The sequence below is a fragment of the Tachyglossus aculeatus genome, chromosome 7, assembly GCF_015852505.1.
Source record: "Tachyglossus aculeatus isolate mTacAcu1 chromosome 7, mTacAcu1.pri, whole genome shotgun sequence".
Lineage (NCBI taxonomy): Eukaryota > Metazoa > Chordata > Mammalia > Monotremata > Tachyglossidae > Tachyglossus > Tachyglossus aculeatus.
Genome location: NC_052072.1, coordinates 19,453,599 through 19,465,693, shown reverse-complemented (window position 1 = coordinate 19,465,693; position 12,095 = coordinate 19,453,599). Strand labels below are relative to the sequence as shown.

The 12,095-nt window shown below is 57.8% G+C and overlaps 1 protein-coding gene across 1 annotated transcript in view; it reads right to left on the bottom strand.

The window, feature by feature from the left end:
- Positions 1–6,057: 6,057 nt before the first annotated feature.
- SCUBE3 (signal peptide, CUB domain and EGF like domain containing 3) overlaps positions 6,058–12,095 on the bottom strand; it is a 28,080-nt gene continuing 22,042 nt past the window's right edge. Inside the window, 10 exon segments of the mRNA XM_038749495.1 lie at positions 6,058–6,627; positions 7,432–7,511; positions 7,709–7,861; positions 8,304–8,501; positions 8,761–8,922; positions 9,825–9,992; positions 10,090–10,251; positions 10,588–10,791; positions 11,616–11,709; positions 11,711–11,781. Coding sequence (XP_038605423.1) covers positions 6,478–6,627; positions 7,432–7,511; positions 7,709–7,861; positions 8,304–8,501; positions 8,761–8,922; positions 9,825–9,992; positions 10,090–10,251; positions 10,588–10,791; positions 11,616–11,709; positions 11,711–11,781 — 1,442 coding nt within the window. The 3' untranslated portion in view covers positions 6,058–6,477.

The window sequence follows — 12,095 nt, the reverse complement described above, 5'->3', positions numbered from 1 at the left end:
TGGGCAGGGAATGTTTCTACCAACTCTGTTACAGTATATTCTCCCTAGTGCTTAGTACAGTGCTCTGCATTCAGTAAGTACTCAATAAATGTGATTGATTGAGGAGGAGAAGGGTAAGGAGGAGGAGGAGGAGGAGGAGGAGGGAGAGGAGGAGGTGGTGAAGGAGAATGAGGAGGGGAAGGAGGATGAGAACAAGCAGCGTGGCTCAGGGGACAGAGCACGGGCTTGGGAGTCAGAGGTCATGGGTTCTAATCCCGTCTCCCCCACGTCTGCTGTGTGACCTTGGGCAAGTCACTTAGCTTCTCTGAGCCTCAGTTACCTCATCTGTAAAATGGGGATTAAGTCTGTGAGCCCCAAGTGGGACAACCTGATCACCTTGTATCCCTCCCAGAGCTTAGAACAGTGCTTTGCAATCAATCAATCGTATCTATTGAGCGCTTACTGTGTGCAGAGCACTGTACTAAGCGCTTGGGAAGTCCAAGTTGGCAACATATAGAGACAGTCCCTACCCAACAGTGGGCTCGCAGTCTAGAAGGGGGAGAGGTGCTTAACGAATGCCATCATTATTATTATTATTAACAAGAAGGAGGAGAAGGAAGGGGAGGGAGAGGAGGGAGAGGAGGAGGAGGAGGGCAAAGAGGAGGAGATGGTGAAGGAGAAGGAGGAGGAGGACAATGAGGGCCCTGCGGCTTTGCGAAAAGATAAAACATTGCCAAGATCCACCCTTTCCTCTCCATCCAAACTGCTACCCTGCTCATTCAAGCTCTCATCCTATCCCGTCTGGACTACTGCACCAGCCTTCTCTCTGATCTCCCATCCTCGTGTCTCTCTCCACTTCAATCCATACTTCATGCTGCTGCCCGGATTATCTTTGTCCAGAAACGCTCTGGGCATGTTACTCCCCTCCTCAAAAACCTCCAATGGCTACCAATCAATCTGCGCATCAGGCAGAAACTCCTCACCCTGGGCTTCAAGGCTGTCCATCACCTCGCCCCCTCCTACCTCACCTCCCTTCTCTCCTTCTACTGCCCAGCCCGCACCCTCCGCTCCCCTGCCGCTAATCTCCTCACCGTACCTTGTTCTCACCTGTCCCGCAGTCGACCCCCGGCCCACGTCACCCCCCGGGCCCGGAATGCCCTCCCTCTGCCCATCCGCCAAGCTAGCTCTCTTCCTCCCTTCAAGGCCCTACTGAGAGCTCACCTCCTCCAGGAGGCCTTCCCAGACTGAGCCCCTTCCTTCCTCTCCCCCTCGTCCCCCTCTCCATCCCCCCATCTTACCTCCTTCCCTTCCCCACAGCACCTGTATATATGTTTGTACATATTTATTACTCTATTTATTTATTTATTTATTTTCCTTGTACATATCTATCCTATTTATTCTATTTTGTTAGTATTTTTGGTTTTGTTCTCTGTCTCCCCTTTTAGACTGTGAGCCCACTGTTGGGTAGGGACTGTCTCTATATGTTGCCAATTTGTACTTCCCAAGCGCTTAGTATAGTGCTCTGCACATAGTAAGCGCTCAGTAAATACGATTGATGATGATGATGATGATAAAAGGGGCTGAAAGAAGGGATGGGGACATGACTGGGGCAGGACTTGAGTGGGGCCCTGGGACTGTTTTGAGTACAAGTTTGGACAGGGCTGGAGGAGCGGCCCTGGGCCTGGGGGCGGGGATCCAGGGAAAGGGTTCTTAGCCCCCCAAATTCCTCAATTGTGATGATCGCTGTTTCTTTGTAGTGTGGGCTCTGGCAAAAAGGAGATAGATACTGTGGGGCCCAGGGCACCAAGGGCTGAGGGCAGAACTTGGCTAATTAGCTGATAGGATATTAGGGCTTCTCCTCTGAACGGACAGCTCTCCGAGCTCCCCGTCTGCTTCCTCTACCCCTCCCTGGGCCCACTCTTCTTTTTTTTAAAAAATGGTATTTGTTAAGTCCTTACTGTGTGCCAGGCACTGTACTAAGCTCTAGGGTAGATACAAGGTAATCAGTTTGGACATAGTCCCTGTCCCACATGGGGCTCACAGTCTTCATCCCCATTTTACAGAGGAGACAACTGAGGCCCAGAGAAAGGAAGTGGCTCGCCTAAGGTCACACAGCAGACGAGTGGCGGAGCCGGGATTGGAAGCCAACTTGTCTGCTGTGTGAGCGTAGCAAGTCACTTAACTTTTCTGGGCCTCAGTTACCTCGTCTGTCAAAATGTCTGCTGTATTGTTATATAACAGACAAGCAGCGTGGCTCAGTGGAAAGAGCCCGGGCTTGGGAGTCAAAGGTCATAGGTTCTAATCCCAGCTCCACCAATTGTCGGCTGGGTGACTTTGGGGAAGTCACTTGACTTCTCTGTGCTTCAGTTCCCTCATCTGTAAAATGGGGATTAAGACTGTGAGCCCCACGTGGGACAACCTGATTACCATGTATCCCCCCAGTGCTTAGAACAGTGCTTGGCAGATAGTAAACGCTTAACAAATACCATTATTATTATTATTCTTATACTGTACTCTCCTAAATGCTTAGTACAGCGCTCTTCACACTGTTAAGTGCTCAATAAAAATGATTGACTAAAAGGGGGGTTAAGACTGTGAGCCCCATGGGGGACAGGGACTGTGTCCAACATGATTAGCTTGTGTCTATCCCATCGTTTACTACAGAGTCTAACATCTCCGCTCCTCTGCCACTCACCTCCTCACTGTACCTCGTTCTCCCTGTCCCGCTGTCGACCCCCGGCCCACGTCCTTCCCATGGCCTGGAATAATAATAATAATGGCATTTATCAAGCACTTACTATGTGCAAAGCACTGTTCTAAGCGCTGGGGAGGTTACAAGGTGATCAGGTTGTCCCACGGGGGCCTCACGGTCTTAATCCCCATTTTACAGATGAGGGAACTGAGGCTCAGAGAAGTGAAGTGACTTGCACAAAGTCACACAGCTGACAAGTGGCAGAGCCAGGATTTGAACCCATGACCTCTGACTCCAAAGCCCGGGCTCTTTCTACTGAGCCACGCTGCTTCTCTGGCCCTCCCTCCACACATCTGCCAAGCTAGCTCTCTTCCTCCCTTCAAAGCCCTACTGAGAGCTCACCTCCTCCAGGAGGCCTTCCCAGACTGAGCCCCATTTTTCCTCCCCCCTCCCCATCCCCCCCAACCTGCCTCCTTTCCCTCCCCACAGCACTTGTAGATATTTGTACAGATTTATTATTCTATTTATTTTACTTGTATATGTTTACTATTCTATTTATTTTGTTAATGATGTGTGCATATAGCCTTAATTCTATTTGTTCTGACGATTTTGACACCTGTCTCCATGTTTTGTTTTGTTGTCCATCTCCCCCTTCTAGACTGTAAGCCCGTTGTTGGGTTGGGACCGTCTTTAAATGTGGCCGACTTGTACTTCCCAAGCGCTTAGTCCAGTGCTCTGCACCCGTAAGTGCTCAATAAATATGATTGAATGAATGCATGAACTTAATAAGCGCTCAGCAAATACATTTAAAAGCAAGTGGCCATGAGGCTTGGCCGAGGGAGGGATGAGATTATTATTATTATAATGGTATTTGTTAAGCGCTTCCTACGTGCAAAGCACTGTTCTAAGCACTGGGGAGGATACAAGGTGATCACGTTGTCCCACGTGGGGCTCGCAGTCTTAATCCCCACTTTCCAGATGAGGTAACCGAGGCCCAGAGAAGTGAAGTGACTTGCTCAAATTGGCGGAGGCGGGATTTGAACCCATGACCTCTGACTCTAAAGCCCGGGCTCTTTCCATCCCCCGGGCTCTCCACTCCCCCCCCCCCAATCTTACCTCCTTCCCTTCCCCACAGCACCTGTATATATGTATATACGTTTATACACATTTATTACTCTATCTATTTATCTAACTTGTGCCCAAAGTCACACAGCTGACAATTGGCGGAAGCGGCATTTGAACCCATGACCTCTGACTCCAAAGCCCGGGCTCTTTCCATCCCCTCCATCTTACCTCCTTCCCTTCCCCACAGCACCTGTATATATGTATATATGTTTGTACATATTTATTACTCTATTTATTTATTTTACCTGTACATATCTATTCTATTTATTTTATTTTGTTAGTATGTTTGGTTTTGTTCTCTGTCTCCCCCTTCCAGACTGTGAGCCCGCTGTTGGGTAGGGACCGTCTCTATGTGTTGCCGACTTGTACTTCCCAAGCGCTTAGTACAGTGCTCTGCACACAGTAAGCGCTCAATAAATACGATTGATTGATTGATTGAGTTCCATTAGGCCACGCTGCTTCTCATGGCCACCAGAGGGAGCTGGAGGTCCTGCGGGAGGCTTCTGAGGTGAATCCAAGGCAGGGACGTTCCATTTAGTCATTTAATAATAATAATAATTAATAATAATAATAATAATAATATAATAAAAAGACCATACAAAATCCAAACGTTTCTTTTTACGAGTTCAGATACGATTTCTTTTTTTCTTTTCAAGTGCAAATAACGTTATGAACTGCAACAGTCACTGTTAATGGCGATTGTGCGGGAGTGGTGGCCCAGGCCAGGGGCGGAAGGCCGGCAGGATATTTCGAGATTCTTTTGCAGGAATGAAGTCCTCCTCCGTGTCACCACGTCTGCACCCGGGAGGCAGCTACCATGACCCCCCTGGGGGGCCGGGGGCATCCTCAGCTAGCCCCCGTGCTAGCCTCCTGCTACCTTTTCTGGGCTCCTGCTGGCCACCCGGGCATGGGGAAAACTTTGGTCTCCCTTCAGGTCTCCTTCTCCAAGGCTCCCGGGCCCAGCTGCATCAGAGAAGAGCAGGCCGCCCCCACCCCCTCACCCCCATGACTCTTGCCCACCCTGCCAGTGACAGGGAGCCCCAAGCTAATTCCCCTCCAGGGGTGTAGCAGATTTGGAAGGAGGCTTCCATCTGTTACACTCCCTCCTGGGGGCTCAGAGCTGCCAGGCAGGGATGGGAGGGTCCGGGGAACAGCAGACAGAAAAGCCGAAATGCCCTAAAACTTGTTCCGCCTCTTAGGGAAAGGAAGGCAACCAGCCAAGGTGCCCTCTGACTCTCCCTACCCCCCCGGGGGGCCTGGAGCTTGGAGCTCAGCGAGGCCCCGGCCTTACCAGCCAGTGCCCAACCGGAGGTCTGGGTAGGTCCCTCCGGGCTGAGTCTGGGGGCTGGGCTCCAGAGGAGAGCAGCACGGCCCAGGCCTCCAATAGCTCAGCCTTCCCTTCCTTTCTCGTTCCAGGTTCTGGCTCCCTCTGGGCCCTGCCCCCTGTTCCTCAGCTGGGACCTGGCCCCCCTCTGTGCTCAGCACAGTTCCCTCCCATCCCTCCCTCCCTCCCACCTGGAGGCCCCGGACCCCAGACCCCGGGGGGCCGGAGGCCAGAATTGGCCGACAGAGGGGCCTGAGGGATGGCAGAAGATGGGACGACAGTCCGGTTTGTCAGGGCTGCAGAGAGGGGCACCTTAATCCATCCCCCAAATGGGCACTGGGCGGGGGAAGCAGGCAGGGCAAGTGGGGGGTAAGAGGGGGCGTGGGCCTCAGGCCAGCCTGGTCGTACAACAGGCGGGGGGCTCACTCTGGCTCTGGAAAGGCATGGCCCAGCTGGGGACCCAGCTCTCTTCAACACCCTGAACCGATGTTCTCCCTCAGGCAGTGAGAAAGGACTCCACACCCATCTCTGGAAGGCCTGGGGGTGAGTCACGGCTCTGACCAGGGCCAGAAGGCAACTTCCTGAGGGGCGCAGGGTTTTCTTTGGCAGGGCTGTGGGGAGGCCCATGGCCTGTGGGGCCAGGGCTCCCTCTGGGCTCCCAGGGGAGCAAGAGGCACTGAGGAAAGCTGGCAACGGTGCCCAGGGACAGGGGAGGCCTTCGGCCTGGGCTTGGCTGCTGCCTCCCGGCCGTCTACCCCTCTGAATACTTTTCTGCCTATCATGAGTTTGGCTTCTCTCTGACTGGGGTGGGATGGAGGCCCCAGGGCTCCAGCAGCTCCGGTTCCTCCTGGTCGCCCCTCCCCATTCAACTTGGTGCCCTCCAGCTGAGTGAGGCCCCCGTGGGGGGAGAGCAAGGCCAGGGGCCGGGGGAGGGACGAGAGCCAGACCGATCCCCCACAGACCTGGCTGGAGGTGAGAGGAGGCTGAGGCAGGGAGTGGGGGTGGGCAACAGGACCCCCGGCAGTGCCCCCGCCTTGTTGACATCTCACCTTCAGCAGAGGCCCCCGGTGGGAAATCCTCTCCCGGCCCCCAGGACCCCCGAAAAGCCAAGATTGGGGGGCCACAGGCTGCAGTCCACAGGCCAGAGCCCTGCCTGGGCTCTTTCACTTCCTCTCTCCCTCCCTACCCGAGGCCAGCAGGAAAGAGGTGGGAAGACAGAAGGAGGCAGAGCTAGAGTCTGGCAGAAATGGAGTCGAGGGAGGGTGCAGTCTGCAGAGAGGAGGAGGGGGTCCGAGGCCATGGGGAGGGGAGAGCCGGAGGGCCCCGAGCGCGAGGCTGGGGTGGGAAGGGGCAGGGGCTATTTGTACGGCCGCAGGAAGCTGGACACCTTGGATCGCAGCAGCTTGATGAAGGAACGGGGCAGCATCTCCTTGTGCTTCTCCGTGTATTTAAAGTAGTTGTGCGGGTGAGCCAGCACCTCGAAGAACGCCTGGATCAGCTTCTTGTCCTGCGGGGTGGGAGCCGGGAGGAGGAGAGGGACAGACCACCCCCCAGCTCTGACTGTCGGGGGGAGAGGGCAGCCAACCCTGCCCAGGACCTGTTCCTGCTGCCGCAGGGCCCGGGCCCGTTTTGCCCGCTGCGGTGCCCCGCTGGATCTGGCCCCTGGCCTTGCTCAGAGGCCGGTGAGTGGCAGTGGCCAGAGCTGTCTGCTCCACCCTCTACGGACCAGGCTTCCCCCACCCAGCAGGGCAGGCCAAAGTCCTCCTGCCAGGTCCCTGGGGAGGGGGTAGGACTCGGGTACCTGGGTCACAAGACTGAGGGGCTCAGACGGGTGATCCCGAGGGGTGGACTGCAGCAATGATGGATTCTCTCCCACCCCCCGGGAAATCAGGCCTACCTGCCGGCTGACCTCAGGACCCCTTCACATTTGACGGACCGGTACTCTCACCATCTTCGAAGCCCTCCTAAAATCCCATCTCCCCCAGGAAGCCTTCCCAGATTAATCTCTTACCTCCCTACTCTATCGTTTCCCTTCCTATTTCTCCCCCTATGCTCTTAAATCTCCCCCCACCCGGCACTGCCCCTCAACCCCCAGCTCTTTTTAATCCATTGCTTCTGTACCTCTAAATGATTCTGGTGTGTCTCCCCCACTTGATAACAGCCGTTGAGGAAAGGGAGAGTGGCTCCTGAATATTGGATTCCCCCAAGGGCTGAGTACAGTGCTCGGCACACAGCAAGCGCTCACTAAATAGCCGCCGATTGACGGACCGATGGCCCCAAGTCCTTAGGCTAGCCCGTGGGCCTCACCCACCTTTAGAATCTCCTGGTGGTTTTCCGAGGCATAGAGTCGCCCGTCCCGCACGATGTCCTCCACCAGCTGCTCGTAGTCCTCTGTGGAGGCACCGGGGCAGGCGGCATGGGGTCAGTGGCCCAGGGCCAGCAGCTCTAGGCCAGCAGCCTTGCCCTGTCCTCGGCCCCGGCCACCCCAGCGGGCAGGGCCCGAACGGTGGTTGCCCAGGCAGGGACATCCGACCTCCCCCGCCGGCTTCCTACTGCCCTCTTCTCCTCTGAGTCACCCCCTTCCTCACCATCGTAAGTCACGTAAGGGATCTGGAAGCCGCGGGCACTGTTGGCCTCGCTGGTTTTGAAGTTGATCCAGAGTTTGCGGGAGCGGGCCGTGAAGGCGATGGGACGCTCGTAGCTCTGACAGGTCTCGTAGGTGGTGATTGATGACGGGGAGGCTGGAGGGAAGAAGGGAGGGCGAGGGGGCCGGTGTCGGGGAGCTTGGCGGGGAATCGGCAGGGTTCGGGTTGGGGAGAACCGGAAGATGGGCAGACGGGGTCTGAGCGGGGGAATGGCAGGTAAGTCGGCTGCCAGGCACCACGTCCATCAGCGGGGTGGCTTCTTGCCAGGGCAACCTGGGGGGTGCGGGGGAGGAGGAGTGCAGGAGGCAGATGCAGTCATCGTCCCCCCGGGGCCGACCCTCACCCCCGGCCCTCGGGGTTACACCGAGCTGGGGGTGTTCCTAACAGAAAAACACCTGGCACCTAAGTAGCTAAGGCTGCTGCATGGCCGGGGAAATGACAGCCACTGCACCGTCCCAACTTCCGTACCCCGGCCCCAGCCCCTCCGCCCGGGATCCCCCCCTTCCCGTGCCCCATCCACCCCCGCCGGGGCACCCACAGTTCTTGCGCATGACGAGCACGTCGCCGCACTCATCCTCGGGAGGGAGGAAGATCTCGGGCACCACGACGAGGATCCTGCGCTTGGGCGGCGGGTGGATGCTCCAGACGCACTCAATGCCAGCAGGATACTGGCCGGGGTAGTTGGGTGACTCGATGTAGCCGGTGAATTCGCCCAGCTGCCCTCCACACTGGCGATCTGAGGCCACCCGTGGAGGGGAGAGAAGCGGGGGTGGGGGTGGGACGTCAGCTGGGCCCAGAGGGGTGAGGAAGGGGAGCTGAGGGGTGGTCCGTGACGTCCTGGAGCCGGCCCTTTTGGCCCTCCTGGAGGTGACCTCTAACCCAGACTGGGAAGGGGGAGAGACAGGACCCCTCAACACCCCCCCAGAGCTCCCTTGGCTTCTGGCCCCCCACCCTGCCCAGCCCCCAGCCCCCTCCCGAACAGCCCAGGCCCGTACTCTTGCACTGGGCCACGCTGGTGGAGCCATCAAAGTCGGTGCTGGTACCCCCCGGGCAGCGGGTGCAGAAGTTCTGGCGGAAATCCGGCTGGTAGGTGCCCAGGGGGCAGCGGATACAGCGGTGGATGCTCGTGTTGTAGTAGTGACCGGGTGAGCACTGGACTGTGGGCGAGAGCCTGGCGGTCAGGGAGTTTGGGATGGGAGGGAGGCTAGCGGGATGGGGTGCTTGGGAGGGCCAGGATTCGTGGGGGCGAGCGTGGGGGGAGCAGGACAGCAGGAAGGGGAGCCTGATGGCGATGATGATGATGATGATGATGATGATGGTATTCAGTATTTACTATGCACCAAGCACTGTACAAGCTAATCGGGTTGTCCCACGGGGGGCTCACAGACTTAATCCCCATTTTCCAGATGAGGTCACTGAGGCCCAGAGAAGTGAAGTGACTTGCCCAAGGTCACATGGCTGCCGCTAGTCTCCTCACCGTGCCTCGTTCTCGCCTGTCCCGCCGTCAACCCCCGGCCCACGTCCTCCCCCTGGCCCGGAATGCCCTCCCTCCACACATCCGCCAAGCTAGCTCTCTTCCTCCCTTCAAAGCCCTACTGAGAGCTCACCTCCTCCAGGAGGCCTTCCCACACTGAGCCCCCTCCTTCCTCTCCCCCTCCCCATCCCCCCGCCCTACCTCCTTCCCCTCCCCACAGCACCTGTATATATGTTTGTACAGATTTTTTACCCTATTTTACTTGTACATATTTACTATTCTATTTATTTTATTTTGTTAATGTTTTCTTTTGTTCTCTGTCTCCCCCTTCTAGACTGCGAGCCCACTGTTGGGTAGGGACCGTCTCTATATGTTGCCAACTTGTACTTCCCAAGCGCTTAGTACAGTGCTCTGCACACAGTAAGCGCTCAATAAATACGATTGATTGATTGATTCTCTGGAGCTCAGCCCTTCCCGGGAGGTGTGAGCGAGCCTGGGCAAAGGGCCAGAGGTCAGGGGGTGGCAGAGAGCAGGGGAACTGGGGAGAATTGCGTGGTCGGGCCTTGGCAGGGGCAACTCTCATACCTTTCGTGTCACAGTCCTGGAAGGATAGTGCTCCCTCGTGCCGGGTGGCGAGGCCCCCACCGCAGGGGAAGCAGAACGCCCGTCCTGCCTCAGGCTGGTAAGTGCCCCGGGGGCACGGCTGGCATGGTCTGAACCCGTCTGCTGAATGCTGCCCGGGAGGGCACTGACCTGCCAAAAGGAAGGGCCCTCGATCGGCCTGGGATCCTGACTTCCTGCCACCCTGCCCGGGTGCCCTCTGCATCCCGCCCCCCTCTACACCCCGCACCTGTGCAGGCGGTCATGTTGGTGGCCCCTGGGGGACCGTGGGCATCACTCCCGGGGCACAGGTCGCAGGCTAGCTGCCCCTCCTTCTCCTGGAAGGTGCCCGGCGGGCAGGGCGCACACTGCCCCGTCGGGCCGTGGGAATAGGTTCCCTGCGGGCAGCTGACTGAGGGAGAGTCGGCCGCGCTAGCTGCCCATCGGGGGCCCCACCCCAGGCCAGGGCCCCTCCCGGAGGGGAAGCCCCAGCTGGGGGACACACAGGCCCCGGGGGGAAGGAGGCAGGGCCTGCCGGGGGGGCGGGGGGGGGGACGGGGGGCAGAGGGGAAGCCGCGGAGCGAGTGACAGCGAGGCTCAGGGACTGGGGAAGGCTGAGCCGAGTAGCTGGGGAGGAGGTGGAGGTGGATTTGGGGGTCCCAAGGGGAGAGTGCACAGCCTCGGGTGAAGTGATGGGTGGGGAGTTCCCCTCCCTGCACCCCAACCCCCCAGCCCCTCCCCGCCTTACCACACTTGCCCCCGACACGATGCTGCCCAGGCCCGCAGGCTTCGGCCCGTTCCCTGGCCGTGCCCGGCCTGTGAGCCACCTCATAGTCCAGGCCGGCGAGGCGCAGCAGGAAGCGGTCCTGGGTGGCCGACTTGCGGACCGTCTTCAACAGCCCCTTCAGCCTGCGCTCCAGGCGCTGCCGCAGACAGGGCAGCCCGCAGCCCGCTGCCGGCGGGGAGGTAACGGGAAGGGGGACTATGAGCTCACTGTGGGCAGGGAACGTGCCCATTTGCCGTTGCAGAGTACTCCATTCATTCATTCAATTGTATTTACTGAGCGCTTACTGTGTGCAGACCACTGTACTAAGTGCTTGGGAAGTACAAGCTGGCAACATAGAGAGACGGTCCCTACCCAACAGCGGGCTCAGAGTCTAGAAGGCGGGCTCACAGTCTAGAAAGCGTTTAGCACAGTGCTTTACACAGCGTAACACACAAGAGAAGCAGCACGGCGGAGTGGATAGATGACGCCCCTGGGAGTCAGAAGGCTGGGAGTTCTAATCCTGGCTCTGCCACTTGTCTACTGTGTGACCTTGGGCAAGTCACTTCACTTCTCTGGGCCTCAGTTCCCTCTCTGGAAAATGGGGTTGAGAGTGGGAACCCCACATGGGACAGGGACTGTATCCAGCCCAATCTGCTTGTATCGACCCCAGCACTTATGACAGTGCCTGGCCCGTAGTAAGCCTTTAACAAATGCCATAATTATTATCATTATTACCAGTAAGCGCTCAATAAATACGACTGAATGAATGACTTACAGAGCCGCCGGGGGGAGGGTGGGAGAGCACGGCTGGAGAGAAGGGGTGGAGGAGGACCCCAAGTTGGGAGCAGGGCTGAGGGGGGACCTGAGCTTTGGCCTTAAGTGGGCTGCAGGAGTAGGGAGTGGAGGGATTTGGGAGCTGAGCTGGCCGTCTCCCCCCGCAACCCCAGGGGAACCCCTAGCATCTCCGCCGCTCCGCCCCCGAAGTTCTTTGCCCCAGGTGCTGGCCTCACCTGTGACCTCCTCCGCTTTGACCTCAGCCTCCAATTCCAGGGTCAGACGAGTCACCTCCTTGCCGGGGAGGGTCCGGGTGCGCCGCCCCCCCCCCTCGCCCCTTCCGGGACGTGTCACACTTAAGATGGATGAAGGTAACGTGGCAGTCGGAGCCGGGAGCCCCCCCTGGGGGAGAGCCGGGCTCAGCCCCCAAACCCAGCCCCCAAGGACCTCCCCGCCTTAGAAAGAGCCCGACTCAGCCCCCAAATCCAGCCCCCGGGACCTTCTGCCTTAGAGAGAACCCGGCTGAGTCCCCAAACTCAGCCCCTACAACTTCTGACCCTGAGGGAGAGCCTGGATCCAGTCCCCAAGGCCTGCCCCCAGGGGAGAGGCCAGAATGGTCCCCAGCCCTGGTCTTCACCTCACAGACATTCAGCTCCTGATCCCCGACCACTCTTCGGTCCCTTCTAATAATAATAATAATAATAATGGCACTTATT